The sequence below is a fragment of the Cervus elaphus genome, chromosome 21 (assembly GCF_910594005.1).
Source record: "Cervus elaphus chromosome 21, mCerEla1.1, whole genome shotgun sequence".
In the NCBI taxonomy this organism is placed as follows: Eukaryota; Metazoa; Chordata; class Mammalia; order Artiodactyla; family Cervidae; genus Cervus; species Cervus elaphus.
In genome coordinates this window covers 5,608,467-5,632,918 of record NC_057835.1, presented here as the reverse complement: position 1 = coordinate 5,632,918, position 24,452 = coordinate 5,608,467, and the positions used below count along the sequence as shown (strand labels likewise).

The window sequence follows — 24,452 nt, the reverse complement described above, 5'->3', positions numbered from 1 at the left end:
TTTCCTCTTGCTCGTTCTCTGGGTTCCTGGAGACTCGCTTCTCCCAGGCACTGTAATTCCCGATGACGCAATCCCAAGGGCCTCGAAGGCGGAGCCCCAGGGAAGCCCCTCCGGCCCCTGACCTGGTCCTGCGGCGATCACGGCAAAGCCCGCCCGATCTGGGCTCTGCTCCCTCCCGGCCCCGCCCCACTCGCCCCCTCCCAGCCGGAAGCGTCCACCTCCGCGCTCGCAGCTGAGCTGGCCGCCCAGGCTGGACCTCGCCTCTGCCTCGCGGCAATTCGGGTCAGAATTGTGTCCTTGGGTTCCTAGGACTTGCTCCGCGCCGAAGGCCACGGGGTGCGTGGGTGTTGCCGGGAGCGGCCCCTCTCCCGGTGAAGAGGGGGCGTGCCGGGCCTGGAGGCGGGCTGAGACGCCCCCACTGCAGACCTCAGGGGGCTTTCTCTTAATTGTGCTGAGAAAGGGGTGTCTAGTGTCGAGGCCCCCCCACCCCCGCCACCCACTGGAGACGGAGCTCACCTCCAAGGGCCCAGATTCAAAGCCAAGTGTTAATCCTGATCCATCTCCCCACCCTTGGGGTCTTACCCCCTCCCTTCCTGATGGTGTGGGGTCTCTGTTCTTCCAGGGGCCAAGACCCAGGCTGGGGAGCGTCTGGAGGGGTCACTCACCTCTTAACCGGGACCCTGAGCTGGAAAAACACTGGAAGGAAGAGGCGCTGGCAGTCTGCTCAACTTCTGCCAAGGCCGCCCCCCACCCCCTTCCCGGCGGACTCTCCCAGAGCCTCGCGCTGGACCCTGAAGGCCGCAGCACAGTGTCCCATCCGGCTTGTTCCTAGGTTACCGCTCTCTTGGCTGAGCTCCTGCCCCTACCCGGCCAGGCCACCAGAGGGCACAACTTCCTGCCCCGGCTTGCTGTTCCTTCTGCCTTGGAGCCCTCCCTGCTGAGCTCTGGAGACTTGGGGTGAACGCCCCTTCTCTGGAGTACCAACGGGCTTGGGCTGTGTGTCTGACCCGCGGGTGAGCACTTCCTGCTCCCATTTCACAGATGGAAAAACTGAGGCACAGAGCGAGTTGTGCAAGGACTCCTGAAAGCACTGGATCTGTGACTTGGGCCTTAGTGGGCTGTTCCCACGGTGTGTGCACTGTGTCTCTGGCAGAGGTCACACGAAGGGGGCCTGGCAAGAGGGATGCCCCAGCCCCACCCCAGTACCTTGTCCCTTGATCAGAAGCACAGCACTGATGGCGATCACCTTCGTGAAGGGGAGGATGGGCAGGAACATGAGAGAGGTCCTGGAGAGCCTGTATATCCAGTGCGTCCTCTGGTTGAGGTCAAGCCCTGGAGACCCCGGACCTGGCTGTTCTCTTGCCCTGGGCAGGCCCCCAAGTCTGTCCCCTTCCCTAGATCCCCGTTTGGGGCTGCCTGCCACCCTGCCCTGCCGCACCCCCAACCTGAGCTGGCCCTGGGCTAGGCACTCAGGACCCTTCCTCAGGCGGCCTCCCCGGACAGCCAAGTACCTTGGAACCGGTGCCAGACCCACACCAGGCTCATGGTCAGCCCCAGCTGGAAGGACCAGATCCAGGCCACGACATAGGTCAGCTCCCACAGCTGTGGCTGCCTCTGAAGGAAGCGCCCTCCCCAGACATACAGAACCGTGAGGGACACACAGCCGTGAGGGACACAGCTGCACATCACCTGATTCCCAGGAGCCACATGGGCAGGAGCCGGCAGGAGCCCTGGGTGCGCATGCCTGCGCTCGCAGCACGCGAGGGTGGGTCGGGGCCCTGGGGGATGCTGCCATGGTGACCCAGGCCCCTGGCCTGCTCAGGGTCAGTGGGTCACAGCTTTGGGGAGAGGCCTCGTTGGAGCCCAGGGCCTGTGGCTTGGTTCTTGGTCCCCCCTGAGTGGCCAGGCCAGGGTGGCTGGGGCTCAGGGTATGATCCAGGTTGGTCTACGCGCCCCCCCAGGGTTGCTCGCCTACCTCTGTTTGTGAGGAAGAGGATGACAAACAGAAGGATGCCCAGACTCCAGAGCCCTGCGCAGGCCCCGATGGCAAAGCCAGCACCCACCTGCACAGGCTGGTTCAGAGACACCCCTGAAAGACAGTCAGGAGGGGCGTCCCCTGTTTGAGTCTGGACACATGATCTAGAGACAAGTCCATCTACAACCCAAAGGCGCCCTCCTAGGAGAGGCCCAGGCAGCTGCCTGGGGTGACCTGGGGTACCTGGGTCCATAGCCCTCGCTGGGAGTGGGAGAGGAGAGCCCAGCCTGGAGTCCCAGGTGCTGGGGAGCACAGCAGGTCCTCCTGCTGCAGGCTCAGGCTGCTCTGGGGACAGGATGGGCGGTGGGCTCCAGCGTAATGCAGATGGGGACGCAGCTGATATCTACTCAGACTTGGACACTGAGGGGCAGCAAGGGTGGGGCGCACATGGACTGTGACACACAGGACGGGTGGGGCCCACATGGACTGTGACACTCTGCGGTCCGGGAGGCAGGCTCCCTGAGTGAGTCTGGTCTCCAGGGTGTTAAGGAGGCTGGAGACCTTGAAGCAGGAACTTCAGGCCAAATCATCTCGACCTGGGGTTTTGACCTGCCACGTGCTCACTCCCCCCAACTGTGGGTTTCCTGGATGAGGCCCCCCAAACCACATGTGATTTCCCCATGGGTCAGCTAAAAGTTCAATGCACGGTCCACTTTTTCTTGAATGCATAATAAATACCCTAAATCAATAATGCATTCAGAACAAACCTGAAGGCATGCAATAAAACTGTCAACTGACACTTGATGAGAAAATAAAAACTTCTTGACAAAATTTATATCTGCAAGGATATTTAAACAAGAGGAAAATGGACTGGGTGTAAATAATGGCCGCAAGAGAAAACACATAATAGCAGATTTAAAAAGAGCAAGTGGATGAGTCAAATGACCACTGAAAAACTGATGTAATAATTAAGTGAATGTAATGAAGTTCACGCTGCAGAATTCTTTTTTGCTGAAATTCACTCATTTGGGGCTGCTTCTGCTTAATGGCCATGTTCTCGGTGGGAGAATGGCAGGGCTGAGACTGCCTTTGACTGCGGGTTCTGGGGAGGCGGCAGGGAGAAGAGGGGCTGGCCTGCCGACCAGTGGCCAGCGGTGCCCACTGCCCTCCGCAGCTGTGTGGGACTGCTCCACGCCCCACCCCTGGTCCTGCCTCGTTGATGAGTTTACGAGGCTCCTGCTGTCCACTTGCTCTTCCTGCTGCCCACCGGTGGGGAGTGCCTAGCTATGCCTCATGGCCCCGCTCCCCACCTCAGACCCTCCGAAGTGAGTCTCACTCTCATCCCTTTCAGCCTGTCCAAGTGGTTGTCAAGCCCTTCTTTTCCTGCTCTTCTCTGTCCTTGTAGGCATAGAGCTTTTCACTTTGTTTATTATTGATTATATCTGGGGAATATTCCCACTCATTCAGTGAATTTTCCATTTCATCTAAGTTATCAAGTATCTTGTGGGAGGTTGTTGACAATAAATCCTTATTTTCTGGTCAATGCTTGAAGGATTTGGTAGGAATATAGTCTTTCACTCCTGATACTAGTACTCTTTTAGTTCTTCAATCGCATCTTTATTTTCTATGGTCTGTATCAGTTTTCTTGATTATAAGATGTCAATAATATGAAACCATTTTTAATGTAATAGAACATTTAATTGCATCCATTTCCCATCAATGCCCAAGTCATTTAATGATTTATGTCAGCTATTTCCATTGGCAGGGGCTTTTCCACTAAAGGCCCTTGTGGTTTCCCGAGACCATGTTTCTCACCAGATTCTGTTCATTTCCAGTCTGAAGCGTCACCGTGTCTGTTTGGCAGCCCTGAACTTGCTCTTCTAATTTTTTAACACTGAGTTCTGCTTTAACCACAGTCAGTTTCTCATTTGTAACCTGTTCTATATGCTTTCTATGTGTGTTATTCAATCAGTCATGTCCAATTCTTTGTGACCCAATAGACTGTAGCCTGCCAGGCTCCTCTGTCCATGGGATTCTCCAAGCAAGAATACTGGAGTGGGTTGCCATTTTCTTCTCCAGGGGATCTTCCTGACCCAGGAATTGTACCTGAGTCTCCTGCACTGCAGGCAGATTCTTTACCATTTGAGCCTCCAGGGAAACCCATGTTTTCTATATGCTGCACTTTTAGGGATTGGTTCAAGAACTCTAGATTGGCTTTTCCCCCCCTTGTGTACATTAATGATGTCATTGCTTTTTCTTCTGGCTTGAATTTTTTTTCTGATAAAAACTCTACAGTAATGCTTTTTTTTTTGTTCCTCTGCATGTAAATCTCTTTGGTTATTTTAAAAATTGTTTCTTTATCACTGCTTGTCATCAACTTAGTTATGAATTCTTTGTGTTTTTCCTAGTCGGGCTTCATTTAATTTCCTGAATCTGTGAATATATCATTTTTTCTTTAAATTTGCAAAACTTTCGGCCATTACTTTCTCAAACACACTTATTGCACGCCCCTTTTGGTTGACACTATCCCACAAGTCATTACTCTTTTTTTTCCCCCCTCTGTGGTTTCAGTTTGGGTAGCTTTTATTGCTGTATCTTTGAAATCACTGATCATTTTTTTCTACTATATTCGTGTTTTCTCTATGTCCAGGAGCATATTTATAATAGCTTTTTGAAGTGCATCCGTACTCAGTCATGTCCAACTCTTTTCTGACCCCGTGGACTGTAGCCTGACAGACTCCTCTGTCCATGGAATTCTCCAAGCAAGAATACTGGAGTGGTTGCCATTCCTTTTTCCAGGGGATCTCCCCAAACCAGGGATTGAACCCAGATCTCCTGCATTACAGGCAGATTCTTTACCCACTGAGCCACCAGGGAAGCCCTTCTGTGTTTATAGAGTTACATATTCTGAGTATTTCCTTTAAGTGGAAATCATTAAATATGTGACTTTTTGTATCTGATTTATTTCACTTAGCACCGTGTTTCCACATTGTAGCATATACCATTACTTAAATCCTTTTTATGGGTGAATTATATTCCATTGTCTGTATAGATGTCATTTTCTTTATCCATTCATCAGTTGATGGATATTTGGGTTGTTTCTACCTTTTGGCTTTTGTGACTAGGCTGTTGCAAAAACTCATGTACAAGTATTTGTTTGAATATCTGTTTTCAATTATTTTGGATATATACTCAGAGGTTTCTCAGGTGGTGCAATGGTAAAGAATCTGCCTGCCAATGCAGGAGATGCAAGAAATGTGGGTTCGATCCCTGGGTCAGGAAGATCCCCTGCAGTAGGAAACAGCAACCCACTCTAGTATTCTTGCCTGGAAAATTCCATGGATAGAGGAGCCTGGCAGGCTAAGAATTGGACGACTGATCAACTGCACACACACACTTATACCCAGAAGTGGAACTGCTGGATCATATGGGAATTCTATCTTTTTTTTTGGGGGGGGGGCGGAATTCTATCTTTAACTTACTGAGGAATTGCCAGTTTCCACAGTAGCTGCACTGTTTTATATCCCACCAGCACCTTCTGAGAGTTCTGATTTTTCTCCATCCTTGCCAAGACTTCTTCTGTTTCATTTTGCAGTCAGCCTAGTGGGCAAGTGTGACCCCACGTGTCATGACTGAGTCTCCCTGATAGTTAACAATGTTGAGCATCTTTCCCTGTGGTGCTGGCCATTGGTACATCTTCTTTGAAGGTGGGTCTATTCAAGTCTTTGTCCATAGTTTTCTGGTTTGGTTTTGTTTAAATTTTATTTATCTGTCTTTGACTGTGCTGAGTCTTCATTGCTGCATGAGGGCTTTCTCTGGTTGCAGAGAGCAGGGGCTACTCTCTAGCTGCAGTGTACTGGCTTCTCGCTGTGGCGACTTCTTTTGTTGTGGAGCACTTCACTAGTTGCAGTTCCTGGGCTCTCTGAGCTCAGGCTCACTAGTTGTAGCACTCAGACTTGGTTGCTCCAAGGCATGTGGGATCTTCCCAGACCAGGGATGAAACCCATGTCTCCTGCATTTGCAAGCAGATTCTTTACCATTGAGCCACCAGGGAAGCTCCTGTCCATAATTTTAATTGGGTAAGTCTAGTAACTATTTATTGGGTGCTGGATATTGTGAATTTTACACTACTGAGTATTGTTTTGTTCCTGTTTCCCTTTAAAGAGTGTGGACATCCTTGGCAGCCTGTTACACTAAACAGCCTGTATCATCTTGCTCTCTTTGAGGCTTTCTCTCCACACTCATGATGGGTGCAGAATAACCTTTAGTTGAGAGCTAGTTCAGTCGCCTCACTGAGGCCATGACCCGCCTGGGGTTTCTCCTGAATGTTCTGATGTCCACCCTGGCTGCTCAGCATTAAAGATGTCCTCTGCCTATATGAAATCTGGACTGTTCAGCTCCTCCCGCACCCCACCCCCTCTTGTTCTGTGCTTGGACTTGCCGGGGTCCAACCCCAGCAGGATTCAGGGGGTACCCTTAGGATGAACGGTGTCGGCGAGAGAAGACACGTGAGACCAGCCTTGATAGGGCCAAGTCTGCGAGGGGGAGAGAGAGAAAGAGAGGGAGAGAGAGAGAGAGAGAGAGAGAGACCAGACGGGGGGTGCAGAGTCTGGCAGAGTCTGGCCATGCTTTATTTTTTACCGTGACTTTTATACCCTAAATTAGTACATTTCTAAGGGGAAGATAGTTTAACATCACATCACCTTGTTCTTCACGAAACCAGGGTGTTTTCTGCATACTTCTTTGTTTATGAGGGTCTTGTACATTATCTTCTGGCCTTGGGGCCTATTAACATTTTATGCAAGTCAGGTGAATGTAAACCTATTTTCTGTTTCTATGGTGACCTTAACTGAAAGGTAGCAGTCTCATAGGGCAACAGTACAGAGTAGAAGTATAACCTTGTTAACACAAAAATTAACCCTTCTGCAGAAGTTGTCAGTTGCGTTTATCTAAGAAGTTTACCCCAGACTGACTCTGCGACTTTGGTGAGGCAGCCTCTGCCTAGCACTCCTGGCTGACAATTAACAACCACCTCATTGTTACCACACTAGGGCTAAGCTCTTATTTCTCTAGATCTTTAACTATATTAACAATAGTTTCTATAACACAACCTTAGCACATTAAAAGCAAAAACACAGCAAGCAAATGTTAACCCAATAGCTACTTTTAGAATAATTTGTGTTTTCTAATAGGGCTTCCTCACCCCCTGAAGGGCTCTATGTCTGTTAGGGCCTTTATATAATCAGGTTCTTTATGTTATTTTATGATTAGGGTATTATAAGCAATCACGCATATTAGTACCAAGGGCATAAATGCATTTGCCAAACAAAATACCAGCAAAGGAGTTTAAATTAAAACACTCCTTTCACCCTGGACAATCTCATAAAATACCACCACCTGGGAAACTTATTGATTAAAGTTCTAAATTGATTATTTGGAAAGAGATCGGGGAAGGCCTTCTGCCTGTGTCACAGAAATTAGGGAGTAGTCTATTGAGGCAGGCATCAGAAAGACAGATATCATCTTTAAGGTGAGCACCGGGGGCAGCTTTTCAAAATCCCTGAAAACCTGATCTGCCTTGCCTGTCAGGTTTTCTCCCTCATGACCTTGTCATGGGTGGGATCTCGTGTGTTGGCTCCAGGCATGGACTCTCGGAAATTTCTCCATCTTTGCCCTGACGTGGTGCTCAGCAAGAGAACTAAGAGGCCCTCGTTGGGTCTGATTTGCTGAGAGCACAGTCCTGTGGCACTGGTTGTCCATTGTTTGCAGTCACGAGGTTCACATACTTGTTGTCCAGTTTCCTAGCTCTTCACTGATGAAGGGCATGGATAGTCCAGTCACTTCCTCACAACCAGAATAAAAGTCTCTCATCTCTTTTTTGTTTCTTTTTCTCATGTTTATCCCCTCCCCCTCCAACTTTATATTGAGATACAACTGAAGTATAATAAACTGCGCATATTTGAAGTGTACAGTTTCAACTGTTTTGACATATGTGTTAAATGTCTGAAACCATCACCAGGCTTGAACATTTCTATCACCTCCTAACGTTTTCTTGTACCACTTGCAATGCATCTCTCCCTCCACTCTACCACAAGGCTATCAGTGATCTGTAGTTGGCCTTTTCTAGAATTTCATACAGATGGCACCATACAGTACTCTTTGAGAGAAGATCTGGCTTCTTTAATCAGCATAATGATTTTGAGCTTCATCCATGTTGTGTGTATCAGTAGTTGTCCTTTTGTTTTTCTGAGTAATATTCCACTGTGTGGTTATACCACGTTTTGTTTATCTATTCCTGTTTCAAATGTTGGCAGCAACATTCGAGTTGTTTACAGTTTGGGGCTGTTACAAATAAAGCTATGTACGTGGGTGTGTAACTCGACGCATGTTTTCATTTCTCTTGGGTGACTACCACCGGAAGATGTCCGGGTCACGCTAAATTTAAGTTAAACTTTTTAAGAAACGACCAAATATTTTCCCAAAGTGGCTGTAGCGTTGTACACGTTGGGGATGACACGGCCCCTGCTCCCAAATACCTCTGGAGAGGAGGGCTGAGAGTGACACGTTACCCTTCGGTACCGCCTTAGCAAGCCCGGAAGAAGGCAGGGAGGGAGGCCCGGCCGTGGGCACCGCACGTGCAAAGGCCCGGGGTGGGCAGAAGGCTCCTTGGGCGCAGGTGCGGCGGGGGTGGGGAGGGGAGGGCAGGGAGAGGACCTTCTCCGGCTCGGCCGGGCGGAGGGCGGGGCTGCCGGGAGGGGCTCCTCGGAGGCCCCGGATGGGGCGGGATTTGGGCGGCAGACGGCGATCCGTCGGTTCCCAAGGCAACCGGGTTCAACAGTTGGAGCCACACGGTTGTCTGGAGGCTTCCTGGTTCCCATTTGCCAACATGTGCGCCGCCGAGGTGGACCGCCACGTTGCCCAGCGATACCTGCTCAAGCGGCGGCTCGGGAAGGGGGTGAGCTCTAGAGGCGCCCGGGTGTCCGCGGAACCTGCAGGACGTGGGTAGGGCCAGTCAGAGGACTGTGGCCGTCCACGCTACAGGGACTCCTGCGCTGGGGTCCTACCTCCTCCATGAGCTGCAGGTGTGCCCCCATTTCCCACAACAGGGCGCCCTACTCTCAGGGAACTTGTCCCCTGGCTCTGGGAGGCGGCTGAGAGCCGGGACCCCCAAGGTCTCAGGTCTGAACCAGAGCCCCCTGGCTCCCGCTGTCCCCACCACCGCCTCAGGCTCCCGGCTGCCTCTCCCGGTGTCCACAGTGTGACACAGGCGCTGAGGGGGGCAGACCCCTGCCCAGGAAGGGCCTGAGCCAGTGAGCGGGGTGGGCGTGGCTGCTGGTCAGAGTCCCTGAGACCCCGAGTGTGTTTGTGACTGTGGGCGTGGGAGAGCAGGTCGGACTGTGTGAGAGTACATGTGTCACGGTGGGTCACGGGGTGTGTGCAAGTGTGAGACGAAGAGCAGAGAGAGTTGCCCATAGTGCGAGCAGTCATGCAGAAGCCCTGGGGCAAGGACATGCTGGGCTGCTGGGAAGGAGCAGAGCTGATGTAACTGGACAGGAGACTAGGAGGACGGTCTGGGAACGTGGAGATTTGGGGAACTGCTGCCCTGCAAGGACTTCAGCTCCTGCTGTGAGTGACACGGGGAGAGGAGCAGCCTTTGGTACCACTTTACAAGGCCAGGCTGCCCGCTCTGCTGAGGATGCCCTGTGGGAGTGGGTCGGGGAGAGAATTTAAGAGATCAGGGCAGTGATAGGGCTGGAGGTGGGAGAGGCTCAGACCAGGTTGGAGGGACAGAGGGGAGAGGAAGTCTTCAGATTCTGATGAATTCTGAAGTTGGAGCCAACAGGACCTACGGACAGGCTGGATGGGGTACACGAGCGTGGGATCAGGGTGCCTGCAAGGGTGAAAGTCTGTCAGAGAAGGGACCCACCCAGGAACTCCCTCCCATTCCACAGTCAGGACCTGCCACTCCACATCCCCCTGGGGCCTCCCCAGAGGCCCCCTCTCTTGCCTCTAACCCCGGTTGCTTCCAACAGCCTCCTCTGGAGGCCTGCAGCTTTGGGGGCTTCTCCTCTCTGGAAGCAGAGTGGGAAGGAGGAGGCTCGTGTCTGCAGGAGGCAGTCTGGTGGAGCTCTGTGCCCAGCAGGCTGACCACTGTCCTCCTCAGGCCTATGGCATCGTGTGGAAGGCGGTGGATCGGAGGACTGGCGAGGTCGTGGCCATCAAGAAAATCTTTGATGCCTTCAAGGATAAGACGGATGCCCAGGTAAGTGAGTGGGGAAGCGAGCGGTGTGGGAAAGGATGAGGCAGGGCTGTGGGGTGGCCCCCTGCTGCCTTGTGTCAGAAAGGTACAACTGGAAATACAATCACAGCAGGTTTCTGCATTTCTCAGAGCACCTCCCCCTGCAAACCCAGGATCCAGGAGGTGTGCGGGCACTGAGCTTCTGTCCCTTCACATCCTCTCTAGACAGGGGCTTCCTTTTTGCTCCACACACACACTTGTGTTTCTGTCTCCTTCCAGAGGACGTTCCGGGAAATCATGCTTCTCCAGGTGAGTGGCCAGGCCGTCTACCTGCTGCTTCTGGTGCTGTTTCTCCAAAGAAAGGGAAGCCTGGCCCCTGGCCCCCAGGGCACAGCCCCCTGCTCTTTCCCCAGGAATTTGGGGACCATCCTAACATTGTCCGCCTCCTGGATGTGATTCCGGCAGAGAACGACAGGGACATTTACCTGGTGTTTGAGTCTATGGGTGAGTGAGGCCTCCCTCAGACCCCAGTCCCACTTTGTCCAGGCCCAGGACCACCCCCGCCCACCCACATCCCAGTGTTTCCTGCAGTGGCTAGTGCGCTCAGCAAGGGCAGAGTCCCTTGGAGCTGGAGAGTGTCAGCCCCCAAGGCCTGGTGGCGAATACCTTGACCCCCGCCTTTGCGAGGTTTTGCAGCTACGTGTCCTTTTTTCCTGCTCATTTGATGAAACAAAGGCATCATGAAATAAAGAATAAAAACAATTCCACAAACTTTGTTTGCTGTGCTGACAAAGACAGTAGGCAGGCTTGAGAGGCGGGCAGGGGCTCCCGGGCAGCGCTTGTGCCCAGCACGTGCTGGCGAGGCCCGGGTCTGTGCGGGCTGAGGAGCCCCTGTGGGGGTGCAGAGCGGGCCCGCCTGGCCCACCCTCCCCAGGCCCGCCAGACTGACCCGCAAGCCCCCCCAGACACCGACCTGAATGCCGTCATCTGCAAGGGCACGCTGCTGAAGGACACCCACAAGCGCTACATCTTCTACCAGCTGCTGAGGGCCACCAAGTTCATTCACTCAGGGCGAGTCATCCACCGGGACCAGAAGGTACCACCCACGCCCGTCTACTGAGCTCCACAGTCCGGCCGGCGGCCCAGTGGTGCACTGGGTCCTCGAGCCCCAGCCTGGTCAGCCCGCAGCCTGCCTCTTTGCCCCTAGCCATCCAATGTTCTCCTGGACGCCAGCTGTTTGGTGAAGCTCTGTGACTTTGGCCTGGCTCGCCCCCTCAGCGGCCTCCCTGAGGTGCCCGAGGGCCACGCCCTGACGGAGTATGTGGCCACGAGATGGTACCGGGCTCCAGAGGTGTTGCTGTCTTCCAGCTGGTAACAGCGAGCGACCTGCCCTCATCCCACCCCACCTCCCCCTGCAAGGTCTGGGCCCCTGCGCCCCCGCGCCCCCCTGCCCAGCCAGGGCCCTTGGCCTTCTTGCCCCTAGAGTCCCAGACCCCACTTGAAGTTCTTCCTCCCACCTGCGCCTCGGCCTCTGGGGTCCCCCCTCCAGCTCCACCCCCCTCCCCTCACCAGGTACACCCCCGGGGTGGACATGTGGAGCCTGGGTTGCATTCTGGGGGAGATGCTGCAGGGGCGGCCCTTGTTCCCTGGCACGTCCACCCTCCACCAGCTGGAGCTCATCCTGGAGGCCATCCCGCCACCGTCCAAGGAGGGTGAGCATGTGGGTAGGCGGCTGCTGGCACACAGCTGTGGGGGGACGGCGCCTCGTGGACCAGGACTGCATGGGAGGACAGTGGGGAGGGGATGGGGCTGGGAATGGCAGGGAGGCGGGATGAGCAGGGTCCAGAGGCCTTGGCAAGCCTGGAGGGGGCAAGCTGTGCAGGGTGGGCCCAGGGAAGGGCTGCTGGGGCTTCTGCCAGGGACACGGGGCCCACGAGGGCCAGGCAGTGCCCATCGAGCATCCACCCGGGGCGGGACAGCAGCACGAGCTCTGTGGAGGGGCGACAGTCAGTGTGCCGCCAGGGGCCGGGCGGGGCGCAGCGGAGAGACAGGTGGAGGCAGCTGGAGGGGCAGCCCGCAGCGGCCCTTCCTCCCTGGGGGTGGCAGTGTGGAGGGCAGCGTTGGGGAGCCCTGTTCTCTCCCCAGTCTGCTCTGGTGGAGAGGGCAAGGCGCTCCCCATGGAGGTGGGGGGTACATGTGTGCACATGAGAGCACGTGGCACGTGGAGAAGGTAGGTGTGTAAGGACAGGCGCACATGTGGGTGCATTAGTGGTGGTGCACGACCTGGTTTTCGGGCTTTGAGCCCCGCCAGAGAGCTGAGACCCTGCAGAGGAGGTTGCGCCACAGGCCAGAAGCAGTGGCCGCCCACCTCCCTGTGCTGCCAGGCCGCCCACCTTCCTGACTCCTGAGCACCCTGCCTTCTGCCCTCACTCCCAGACCTCCTGGCACTTGGCTCTGGTTGCAACATCTCAGTTCTGCAGCACCTGGGGTCCCGGTGAGTGCGAGGGCTTCAGGGGGCCCCAGTGTGCTCCCTGCAGCCTTCAGGGCCAGCGAGTGTCAGCTTCGTGAGCCCTGCCCTCCTGACCACAGTCCTGAACCGGGAAACTGTTAGTCAGCCTGAAATGAGGAGACCCCAGGGTGGGCCCCGCTGGCGCTGGGACAGCGGCAGGAACCACCCCAGGCATCAGAGAGCAGGGGTCTGACGACCTTCCCTGGCGCCCGAAGGTGATGCAGGGGGCAGGAAACCAGGGGATGGGTGGAAGTTGAAACCCTAGCAAGGGGCACAGATGTGGACATGGGGCTTGGGGGCCAGACCCTGGAGGCCCTGACGAGCCAGCCTCCCACAGGCCCAGGCAGACACTGGATGCCCTCCTGCCCCCCGATACCCCTCCAGACGCCCTGGACCTCCTCTCGCGACTCCTGGTGTTTGCCCCGCACAAGCGGCTCAGCGCAGCCCAGGCCCTGCAGCACCCCTACGTGCAGAGGTAGCGGCTGGGGGTGGCGGTGGGCTGCAAAGCTCGGAGGGGCTCTCCCGAGGCAGCCCGGCCCCGCTGCCCCAGCACCCGCCTGGCTGGCTCCCTGCAGGTTCCACTGCCCGGCCCGTGAGTGGACGCTGGGGGGTGCCGTGCGGCTCCCGGTGCAGGAAGGAGCCCAGCTCTCAGCCGCCGAGTATCGCCGCCGCCTCTATAAGGTGCTCCGAGACGCCACCCCTGTCCCTCGGGCCCCGAGGCCGCCTCTGCGCAGCGCCCCCGCCCCCACTCCAGCGCCCTCTGAGCGCCCCTCCGCTCTCGCAGATGATCTTGGAGCGCAGAGGCCACGGCCGCCTCCGGAAGGAGACGGGTCTGGGGGGCAGCCCCCCAACCCCCGAGCCGGAGGCCCAGCTGCCCTCGGGCTCGCCTGCGTGGAACCCCGGACGCCGGCCTCGGAGTAACCCCGGCCACGGGCCCGTGCACGGTGCGTGGTCTGACGGCCGATGTGTGGGGCCACCAACCTCCAGCAGCGCCGGACTCCTGACCCCGGGGTTTGGTCTCCCGACCCCACAGACGCCCCCGGCGGAGCCCAGGACCCTCCCAGGCAGAACTCAGACCCCCTGCACCAGCCTCCGCCCCCAGGAGGTCCTGGGAGAGGGGCGAGGCCCGGCGGGGCGACGTCATCCTCGTGGGTAGGTCGTGGTGGGGGCGCGGCAGGACCGCTCCACTGCTCCTTTACGAGGGCGCCGGTGACGCTGCCACTCGCCCCTTCCCAGGTGAAGCCCAGCGCGAGGGAGGCGGCGCCCTCGTTGACCTCGCAGGCCGCCGCCCAGGTGGCCGTCCGGGCCCTGATCCGGAGTGACCGGAACCCGGGCCGCGGTGCGACCGCGCCCGGCGCGCCACGGGTGAGTCCGCGCGCCCCGCGCCCCGCCCCCCCCTCCCCCCCACTTCCCCTCCGCCGGCCGCTCCCCGCGCAGGGCGCTCCTCCACCGTCCTCGATCCTCATCTGTGTGCAGGTTCCTCCTCGACCTCCGGGGGCGGCCCGGCCCGGTCGGAGAATGTTCGGTGCCTCCGCAGCGCAGGGGGCCCAGGGGGCCACGCGGGCCGCGCTGGGGGGCTATTCCCAAGCCTACGGGACCGTCTGCCTCTCGGCGCTGGGCTGCCTGCCCCTCCTCCAGGGACCTCGCGCCTGAGCCGCCCTGCGGGTCTTCAAGAGGACCTCCCCGGTGCCCAGCCCCGCCCCAGTCCCTAGGTTGCCCCTCCTCCGGCAGGTTCCCGGGCCCAAGCCCCCGGTGCTCTCCTCCTACCTTTTCCCCAACGCACCCTCTCCTGGCCACATTTAAGCCCCAGGCCGCCGAGGTTCACACCCAACCTCCATCACTTCCTCCAATAAAGTTCTATCTGTCCCCCACCCGCCTGCCCATCTGTCACCCTCAGCCAGGGTCTGCCAGCGAGGCTGCACCAAACCTTTCCCCTTCTGGAGGACAGAGCCCTTGAAAGGCCTCCAGGCTGCCATATGCTGTCACCTGGGCTCCGGTCTGCTCAGTGTCCAGCGCTTTCTCTCTATCTTAAGGCTGCCTGGGGGTTGCCTTGGGGTCACCTCTGTCCACAGCATCCAGGGCCTGCCTGGTGCCTGAGCACCTCAGGTCCCAGCTGGGGGTGCTGCAGGAGCGAGGTGGTCCCCACGGTGGTCCTGCCGGGGAGGGTCTTGTTCAGTGCATGTTGCCGGGCTGCAAGCCACTGTGTGACCACACTTGTGGCCCTGGGCCACAGCAGGAAAGGGGAGAACATGGGACACTGCCCCTGACTGCAGTCAGTCACGCCCCACCAACATGGTGACAGGCGCTCGGTCTGTCTCCAGACGCTGGCTGGGGAAGAGAAGAGCAGCTGTGAATGTCTTGTGGGGCTCAAGGCTTCCTCCCCTGGTATTACCAGGCAAAGTGCCCAGTGTGAGCCCAGACTGGGGGTGTAGGACTGAGGAGTGGGAGGGTCCCAGCCAGCGCTGAGGTATCTCCTGGTTCCATGCACACCTCATACTGTCCCCACCCTGGGCAGTGGTCAGGACACAGGGAGGCCACTTTCCGGTGCCTGGTTGGAGGTGTTCCTGGCCCAAGGGCTTTTCAGCCAGGAGCAGGTGGCTCCACCCTACTGTGGAAGACATCAGCTGCTGCAGGGGAGGGCGAGGTATGGATCCAGGAGAGCTGGGCAGGGGGTGACCCAGACCTGGCAGCTACTCAGAAGGCAGAACAGGGCTTGGGGAAGGCCAGGGAGGGGCCCTGGTTCTGGCTTGGAGGTGAGCCAGTCATGAGATGGGGCTGCCTAAAGGGGCAGCTTTTTGCATTTTTAGAGCCTGAGGTATAGCTCAAGCAATGAATATGGGGGACCCATAGGGCTGCAGAATGAATGCCACTGCCCAGAAAGGGGCAGGGCACCCAAGAAGTCCAGCCCTGAGTGCAGAGGTGGTGCTGCAAGACTGGAGGGTCTGGGAGGCCCAGGCAACTAGACAAATGGCTGCTTGGCATCCTGGCCAAGGGCAGCCCCAGGTTGATGGGAACTTCCAGAAGAGGCTAGGAAGTGTCTGCTGGGCTTGGCAACCAGGGGTTTGCCAATGGGCTGTGCCTACACAGAAGGCTGAAGTGAGGCCTGTCACGGAAAGTGGCTGAGAGGTGGAAGGGGTTTATGGTGGTTAGAAGATGCGGGTAGAGGTGGTGGCAGTATAGATGGGGAGGGGTCTCTAGTCCACCCCACAGGGATGGATGGTGGTGTCCAGAGAGAAACCTGAGATATTAATAGGGCTAAAGGCTGCAATTATAACTGGGTGATGTTATGTATATGTATTTGGGAACATGACAGAATATTTCGTGTGTTTTTTTTTATTAACACCAAAATGTGCAGAATCACATTTGAGGTGAGGTCTTATTAAGCATGACGTGGAGGACGCAGCTGGGAGGGTCCGAAGGCCTCGGGTCTCTCCCTGGGCAGAACCTCCACTTCCTGCGAGGGCTCTCCGTCAGCGACAGGCCCAGCCTGGTCTGCTCAGAACAGCTGCACACCAGGCCAGGCCAAACCAAACGTGTCAGCAAGCACATCGAGGACCAGAGATGCTCCGGCTCATCTGGCTCCCCAGAGGCCTTTTCCATTCGAACCAAAGTCTCTGCTGTCACCCCACCTGGGCGGTGGCTTTGGTGATGAGACCACGGGCCACCAGGGCGCAGGGGCTCAGTCAGGACTGTGGCCACACCCAACAGTCCCCAAAGAGCAATTAGGCTTTCCTATACTTTAAAAAAAAAACTATTTAAAAAGAAATAGCACAAACACTAATTTACCAATACCAGCACCTATGGTGGGGGCAGGGGTGGCTTTCAAAGCATTTGGTGCCAAAATGAATCATTCCAGATCAGTTACTGTCTGGAGGTGAAAAAAAAAGATACAAGAAAGCTAAATGGGGAACCTTGGACAGATTTTTGCGGGGCTGGTGACAAAGGGGAAAGGATGCACAAGAGGGTGGAGTCTGGGTCTGCTGGGCACCTGCAGGGCAAGGACCACTTAGATGAGGGACTGAGGTGCAGAGGTCCCACGTCAGGGACACTGATACCCCTCAGAGCAGTGTGCCGGGGCTCAGGGGCCATCGCACGCCATCCTCTGCCCTCACAGGACAAGGCTCCACATCCAACCCCTTTCTGCAGCGTGGCTGCAGATGGACCTGGGAACACGTGTCTGTCAGGAACGCTTCGTGAGGCCAGGGCCTCCCATCATCCATTGGGCTGTTGTGCCACAAAGCCAGGGGTTCTCGCCCTTGCAGGGTGCCGGCCAGGGCCCTGCAGGAGTGGTGGCCACACCTGGTTCAGTTCTCACCAGGGTGGCCCCTCCCCTGCTGAAGGGATGGGGACCAGGGAAGGGGCCCGGAGGGAGGGAAGGAGGGACGTGCTGGGGAAAGGGCAGGAAGTGAGCCCTAAGACTGCAGGTGCAGAAACAGGCCCTGAGAGACGGAGGCCTAGAGAGGAGGGGGCTGCCAGGCAGTGGACAGGGGCAGCACAGCCAGGCCATGAGCAGAGGGGACCCCTGAGACACGGAAGCCCTGAGACACATGGACCCCAGAGTATGGGGGCCTAAGGCACAGAGAGATGGGGGAAACAGATGCCTAAGAAGGGGGAGGCTGAAGCTCCAGAGGCGGAGGTGTGAAGGGCCAGAGCTGGGGTGGTAAGGCAGTGGGCAGCTGGGGCTGAAGCTCTAAGGGAGGAGAGACCCAGGGGCACGAGGCCGGCAGGGCCGCTGGCTGAGCCTCAGGTGGAGCGGAGCTCTGGCTGGCTCAGCCGGTTCCCTGGGCTTTGGCTGAGGGCCAAGAGTTCTGCCCAACGGTGATGCAGGCACCTTGGCCTGGGCTGGAAGGCCAGGTGACTCACTTCTTGCTTTTGAATGTACCCAGGATCTTGGGCATGAACTTGCCCACCTTGCTGTCCCTGGCATCCTCCTCGGCAGGGCCCTCCGCTGCCCCGGGAGCCCCTGGCTCCTCCTTTTTGCAGAAGACCTCGAAACGGCTGTAGACACGCTTCTCTTTGCGCATGCTCTCCATGCGGCGCAGGAGCCGGTCGCGTTCCTCCACACTGGCAGGCAGTGTGCGGCTCAGCCGGCCTTGGGTCCCCAGGCTGTCCGAGCGGAAGATGGCCGAGCACTTGTCCTTGTCGGACATGTCAGGGGCCAAGCCGCCGGCCGCTGGCGAGTGACCCAGCTCTGGGCTGCTGTGGGCCGGGGTCGGGCCTGGGGCAGGGACTCCGCGATGCTTCTGGCCATGGGCGCTGATCTGCTCCAGAATGGCTTTTGTGTCGTCCCGCAGGTTGCTGCTGTACAAGGCATTGGCTGTGGCTGACGACACGCGCGCCCACGGGCCCCGATCCTCTGCAGCCACCTCGGTGCTGTCAACCCGGCCTAGGGACGGCCGCTGGGGGCTCTCAGGCTGCCCGTTCTCCTGCGGCATCGGAAAGCTGCCCTCATCCTCTGCCCGCCGCTCACCCTTGGGGCTCAGCAGCTGCCGCAGTCTCACGGAGCCTTTGCGCAGGACCTCCATGGGGCCGCCAACTGCCTCCTCTGTGGGCCCTGCCTTCGGAGACTCCCCGGAGAAGGGAAGGGTGAGGCTGCCCCTGCGCTCAGGCACAGGGGGCACCGGGCTGCCCCTGCGCTCTGGAACAGGAGGCACCGGGCTGCCCCTGCGCTCAGGGTAGACAGAAGTGGGGCTCCCCTTCTGCTCAGTAAATCCAGCTGTGGGGCTGCCTTTGCGGGCAGGAAACCCAGGAGTGGGACTCCCCTTGCGCTCTGGGTAGGCTGAGGTGGGGCTCCCTTTTGGCTCAGACTGGTGGCCCCCAGGCCCCTCTGGTGGGGGGCTGTCCCGCCCTTGCGGGGAGGTGGAGTGGCCCTGGGTGGACAGGAAGCGGGAGGGCAGCCGGTCCGTGCCACTGCTGCCCCGGCCCAGCGTGTCCAGCAGCTGGGTGGCGGTGAGAGTGGCAGCTCCGGGTTGTCGCTCCGCCTCCTGATGCAGCTGCTGTGCAAAGGACTCGCGCAGGTCCAGCAGGCAGCTCTCCAGGCTGCGGTGTTCAGTGCCACCGCCGCCGCCAGGCGCAGACACCTCCTCCCTCCACGCCTGGGACACGACAGCCTTGCTGTGGCTTGCGACTGTGACCGCTGTCCCCACGCCGCCAGGGTCTCGAGAGGGGCCCTTGTACTTCTCTAGGAGCTCGGCCACCTTGGTGGAGGCAGCGGAGCGCACGGCTTCACCACCGGCCCCCAGCATTTCACTGAGCGTCTGCTCCTTGTGCAGCAGCTGCGCCTTCTCCGTGGAGGCCCCCGCAGCCCCGCCCGCGCCCTCGCCCTGTGAAGAGCTGAAGATGAGCGAGGAGCGCAGCCGGGAGCTGCGCTGGATCAGCGGGTTCAGGCGTGAGCGGAAAGAGTCCTGCTTGGCCAGGCCTGCCTCCTCCTGGCCCTCGCGCTCCGGGCAGTCGCCGCCACCGCTGCCCGAGCCCGGCACTGGGCCCTTGCCTGGGAAGGGCGCAGGCACACGGAAGGCCGAGGGAAGCAGGTCCCCAGCGGTCGCCCGACCCCCAGAAACCAGCACGTCATCGTCATAGGCCTCGGCCTCCATGGGTGTGGGCAGGCCCTCGTCTCCAGCGTCCTCGCTGTGACAGCCACTCAGGTAAGAGGCAAGGCGCCAGTGCCGCAGTCCGGCCCGCCCCTCGGGCCCACCCCTGCGCTCCGGCTCGGGCTGGGGCGCCGTCTCAGGGCCTAACCTTGTCACTGCTTGGCAAGGGAAGCGCTGGCCCAGGTTGGGACGAGGGGCCCCGCCGGGTTCCAGACCGCGGGGCCCAGGCCCGAAGGCGCGGTCTGAGCCATGGCGCACCTCCCGCGAGGCACTGGATGGCACGTAGTCCAGCCGCTGGTGTCCGTCCAGGCCGAGCTCCGGAAATCGTGGCCCGGCGCCCAGTGTGAATTCGTCGTGGTCGGGGAAGCCAGGACGGCTGGCACGAAGCTTCTCGAACAGGCCTTGTGGGCGCGCCGGAGCAAGCTGCGGGTCCCACTGGTAGTGCTGTTGGTAGAGCTGGTCGCGGTGGAAGTGGCTGGTCTGGAAGCGGAGGTCATCGCCGTGGCTGAGGAACGTCTGCCGTGATACCTGCCGTGCGGCAGCCAGGTTCTCCACGGCGCCCGCACCGTCGGCGGCCGCATAGCTGTACCTCTTAAAGGCGTCCATCTCTAGGTGCCGCGCCTGAAAGAAGCCCCGCGGACCCGAGAGCTCCCCACCTGGCCCGGCCTCTGCATCCAGCCTACGCGATAGCGGCCGCAGCCCCGCGTGCGGCTCCAGGGCGCCCCCGGGCATCCGTGAAGACTCCTCTCGGCGAAAGGCCGACAGAAAGTGGCGGTCGGGGTCAAGGAAGGAGGGGAAGCCCAGGCCTTCTTCCCGAGGTGGTGGGAACAGGAGGTGGGCGCGTTTGGGGAAGGAGAAGGGGGTGGGAGCCCCGGGCATCTGGCCGCCCATGAGCGGCCCAGCCCCTGCGTATGGAGCCAGGGCATAGGCGTCCATGCGGGCCAGTGCCCCGGCCGAGGGTACCAGCGGCTCGGATTGTGCGAAGAGAATGCGGAATTCCTCATCGAAGCTGGAGACCAGCTCGCCCTGGAACACGTGTGCCAGACTCCGGTGGATCTTCTCGAAGGACCACATAAAGCTGGGAGGGGGGTGAGGCCAGTCAGAGGGCGGGGCAAGACAGGGGGAGGGGCCAGAGTCGGGGAAGGGGCGGGGCCGGGTGGGGAAGGGGCGGGGCCAAGCCTATGAGGGTTAGGGCGCTACAGGAGGGCTTCTGGAAAGGAGGCCCTCGAATGGGGAGGCAAGGGGCTAGGCGCACCTGTAGCTCCCACTCATCACCACGGCACAATCCACCAAGAGGAACTTCTCCTTTACGTGGCCCTTGAAGGACTTCCCAGTGCGGCAGTAGTAGGTGGGGCCGGCCACAGTGCGCACGCGCAGGAACTGGGGCGGGAGAGGTGTTAGGGCTCTGCAGAGGGGCCTCACTGCGCCCCTCCCGGTCATCCCCTCCCGCCCTCCGGCCACTCACGTCCACATGGTGCAGGTTGACCCGGCACTTGTCCGCCATGTCCAGGAAGTGCTGTGCGTTCATCTCGTCTAGGAGGATGTAGACTGGGACGCGGCGCGCAGCGGCCTCCAACACTTCACTGAGAAGGTCCACATCGGTGAACATGTCCATCACCACAGCCACCACCTGCAGAGGGTGAAGCAGGGACAGAGGCCCGAACCCTCAGCTGTCCCCACAATTCTCTAGCCATACCTTCATGCCCTCCCCACCCCCTGGGCGCAGGGGCAGGTTATTGCTGAATGCCCACAACAGCTACTAGCCCATCGCAGGGGAGTGGGGTCCTGTCATAGAACAGGGGTCAGAAGGGGCCCATCATTAGAGATGTGGGGTTACTGGTGGCCCATGATGGAGCCCTAGGCAGGCACATGGCCTGCAGCCTATTGAGGGAGGGCTGTCCTTCAGCTCAGGGTGGGTGTTCAGCTCAGGGCAGAGCCCTGGATGGGGGAGGGGGCAAGGCAAAGCCCCAGGCTCCATTCCTGCCCCTGGGAAGGAGTTGCCATCTGGGGAGGAGGGGTGAAGGGGCAGAGGGCAGAGACGGGTCTTTACATCTGAGCTGCTGCCATAAGTCTGTGGTTTAACAGGCTCCATTTGCTATTTGCCAACTGCTTGGTGTTGGAGGCAAGTCAAGGGCAGGACTAGAGAATTCTCTGAGCATTAAGTCCAGGCAAGGAGGGGCCTCAACCATCAGAGCCCCTGAGCTTCTGGGCACCAGCCATGACCCTGGGTAGGCAAACCTGTGCAGTCTGCAGCTTGTGATAACCAAACCATTGATGACCCTGGAAGAAGTCTGCCAGGGAGCCCTCATTACAGCTTGAGGGCTGGAGAGGCTTGGCCAGCCAATCCTGGCCCCACACTTGCCCCCTAAACTGGCATGCATTTCCCCTTCACCCTCATACTCCTACTCATGCTTCAAGGTCCATTGCAGGCTGCCCCTCCCCACTGCCCACTGAGCCTGTGACAGCATACCTGCTGGGCGGAGCGGATCATCCTTCGAGCCTCATCCTTGATGCTGGGGCTGTCAGGTGGCGGCGGCTGAACCAGTGTGGTGACCTCAGTGCCCTGGAAGCCAAAGGTCAGGGGCCAGCCTAGGTCAAGTTCAGGAACTGCCTGGTCGGAGTTCACAGGCCAGTAAGTACCAGAGGAGCCATCGAAGTCCAAATTGGGGGGGCTGCCTTCGGGGGGCTCAGGGGCGACATGCTGCGGGGGTCGCAGGTGGCGGCTCACGTGCTCCAGCTCCTCGGGGCACAGGAAGGCAGGCGCCCCCTCAGAAGCAAGGAAGTGGCTGTATGCCTCTGGCCCGCCCTCAGCCAGCGCATCCACGGCCAGGCGGTAGTACTCTTTGTAGTGCGGGGGCAGGTACCCGGGCGCCAGTGGGTTGTCCCCCTGGGAGGAGCTCTGGGAGCGACGGGCCATGTTGGGGCCAGGGACCTGGGGGAAGGGCAGGGAGACACATTACAGGGGGAGGGGCTCTGGGTCCACCCCACACACACTTGTGGACATATCATAGCAGCGGCTGTCAGTGACCTGGGTGGGCTGTGGAGGTCAGGTCGCGCCTGGAGGTTTTCCAGGGCACTCCCAGACCCTGGCGTGCCCCTTAGTTGGGGGAACATCAGAACACAAGCCCGTTGTCTCTTGTGGCTCTGGCGGTGGGGCTGGCCCTCCTCTCACCAGGGGCCAGGAGGCACCCTGGGCCCCGGCTTCCAGGTAGGGGTTCCAGCTCCACATGGGCCTGACTCAGGGCTACTTTATGGCCTCTGTGGCCCAAGGCACTTCTGCATTGTGACTCCTTCCTCCATTAAAAAAAATATGACAGTTGTTATAAAGAAAATATAAATATAATACAGACTATATTAATATATTTACTTTTTTCTTCTGATTTTATGACAATGCATTTTGTGGCCCCTGGCACTGTGCATGCTGGACAAGTTAGGGCACTGCCTGCGTCTCTGCCCCCTAGAGCTGGGGGACCCTGGACTGCTCTCTGTGCCTCTATGGCCTGTTCCCTCCACTGTACAATGCAGCTGTCTCAGCCAGAAAGAATGCAATTTTATGATTTGCAGCAACATAGATGGACTTGAAGGGCATTATGCTACGTGAAATAAGTCAGAGAAAAACATACTGTATGATATATATGTGGAATCTAAAAAAAAATACAACTAGTGAATATAACAAAGAAACAGACTCACACATATAGAGAACAAACCAGTGGTTACTAGTGTATGTGGGGGAGCGGGAGGTACAAAGTACTGAGTGTTAAGACAGGCTCAAGGATATACTGGACAACATGGGAATATAGCCAATATTTTGTAGTAACTGTAAATGGAGTATTCCCTTTACAAATTTAATTAAAAACTTTTTTTTTTAATTAAAAACTTTTTTGAATGAAGCTGTCAGGGTTGACCTGATAGCACACTTGGCCCAAGGTGACCTCAGTGCACAGAGCCTGTCACCCCATCCACAGACCCTGGCCACTCCCCCACCTGTGCTACAGGGTCTCACACTCGGCCCCACAACCCACTTGCTGACCTCGGAGCCCTCTGCCCCTGTCCACCATACCATCTTAGACACCTCCCTAGGCTGCACTCCTGGAAAACCCCTCCCCCTCCCCGAGGCCTGAATTTCACATCCTGGCAGGAGCTTAGGGGGCCTGTCCCTGCCAAGCCCAGCCCGTGGGGCAGCAGTAACCTTCCAAGTTCCTGGTCACTGCCCACTTGTCCTCAGCTCCAGGTGAGCCTCTCCGCCTTCACTGCTCCCCCAACTTCACACTATCAGCCAGGCCCACTGGCTCCACTCCAGCCCACCTGTCTCCAAAGGGTCTGCATGGGAGCCTGGCCTGGGGGAATATAGGTCCTGGAAGGCCAGGTGGGGGTCTTTATTTGGCTCCTAGGACCCGTCTCCCTAGGACCCCTGAAATACCTGGTTGCTCATATCTCCCTAATCTGGAAGGAGGGTCACAGGAAGCTGATCCTGTCTGGCTCGTGACTTCCTGAATGTGGGCCAACAGGCAGAGTGCCCCCAGCCCCTGTAGGTGCAGCTGGACAGCGCTGACTGGACGGGGTCAGTGGCCCGCTGGAGACAGTTGGGAGGGTTGGGATGACTTGGGGCATCTTTCCTGTCTGCCCTCCTAGGAGAAGTGACGTAGAGGTGGGGGTGGGGGACGCCCCCGTGTGTATTCAGTCACACCCAGTGGAGAGGCTACTTGGTCTGATTGAGGAAAACCTGCTGTGCCTTAGAGGGGGCACCGTCCGCAGGCGTATCTGGGTACACATGGGGTGGCCATGTGTCCTCACTGTACCAGGACCACACACGAGGGTATGTGGTCAGGGTCCTGTTTGCACCAGGGTCCTGACCCTGTATGTGACCACAGGGTGTGTGTTATCTTGAACTGTATCTGACTGGGGAGGGGCCGCTCTCCAGATGACAACCCTTGAGGGTGCCACTTCCCATGTCGGGGAGACATACTGGAAGGGACCTCCTTCCCTCCTACTTTACTGGGGAAGGGAATCAACACCAAGTGTCCAGGCTGCATGCAGAGGGGGTGCGGATCCGAGGGTGGGGAAGGGGCCCTGTCCCGGGGGAGTGTGCAGGGGGCCCTGCCCAGCCGCACGAAGCCACACGCGGGCCCCTGACCACCT

The 24,452-nt window shown here is 58.4% G+C and overlaps 2 protein-coding genes and 1 long non-coding RNA gene across 7 annotated transcripts in view; 2 read left to right on the top strand and 1 right to left on the bottom strand.

Annotated features, from left to right (window-relative positions):
- The first annotated feature begins 240 nt into the window (after nucleotides 1-240).
- On the top strand, nucleotides 241-843 carry LOC122679283. The gene is made up of 2 exons (XR_006336357.1): nucleotides 241-336; nucleotides 623-843. It is a non-coding gene; the product is annotated as an uncharacterized LOC122679283 (long non-coding RNA).
- A 7,866-nt stretch (nucleotides 844-8,709) lies between these two features.
- Nucleotides 8,710-14,594, top strand: MAPK15 (mitogen-activated protein kinase 15). 4 transcript variants are annotated; one of them, XM_043879683.1, is made up of 14 exons: nucleotides 8,712-8,930; nucleotides 10,140-10,238; nucleotides 10,494-10,523; nucleotides 10,628-10,718; nucleotides 11,180-11,310; nucleotides 11,422-11,585; nucleotides 11,787-11,926; nucleotides 12,651-12,708; nucleotides 13,061-13,198; nucleotides 13,299-13,404; nucleotides 13,508-13,667; nucleotides 13,757-13,875; nucleotides 13,960-14,088; nucleotides 14,200-14,594. In XM_043879683.1, the coding sequence occupies exons 1-14, from the start codon at nucleotides 8,751-8,753 to the stop codon at nucleotides 14,374-14,376; spliced, it is 1,722 nt and encodes a 573-aa protein (XP_043735618.1). In that variant the 5' UTR covers nucleotides 8,712-8,750; the 3' UTR covers nucleotides 14,377-14,594. The 4 variants fall into 4 exon arrangements, with proteins under 4 accessions (XP_043735619.1, XP_043735617.1, XP_043735618.1 ...); XM_043879684.1 differs by lacking the exon at nucleotides 12,651-12,708 and having other exon boundaries at nucleotides 8,710-8,930; nucleotides 13,274-13,404; XM_043879682.1 differs by lacking the exon at nucleotides 12,651-12,708 and having other exon boundaries at nucleotides 8,710-8,930; nucleotides 13,061-13,404.
- A 1,451-nt stretch (nucleotides 14,595-16,045) lies between these two features.
- FAM83H (family with sequence similarity 83 member H) overlaps nucleotides 16,046-24,452 on the bottom strand; it is a 13,548-nt gene continuing 5,141 nt past the window's right edge. For both annotated transcript variants that reach the window (XM_043879580.1, XM_043879581.1), the window contains exons 2-5: nucleotides 21,784-22,245; nucleotides 20,779-20,943; nucleotides 20,569-20,693; nucleotides 16,046-20,391 (exon numbers count right to left, since the gene is read on the bottom strand). In XM_043879580.1, the coding sequence (XP_043735515.1) occupies nucleotides 17,583-20,391; nucleotides 20,569-20,693; nucleotides 20,779-20,943; nucleotides 21,784-22,245 (3,561 nt within the window). In that variant the 3' untranslated portion in view covers nucleotides 16,046-17,582. The remainder of the gene's footprint in view (nucleotides 20,392-20,568; nucleotides 20,694-20,778; nucleotides 20,944-21,783; nucleotides 22,246-24,452) is intronic.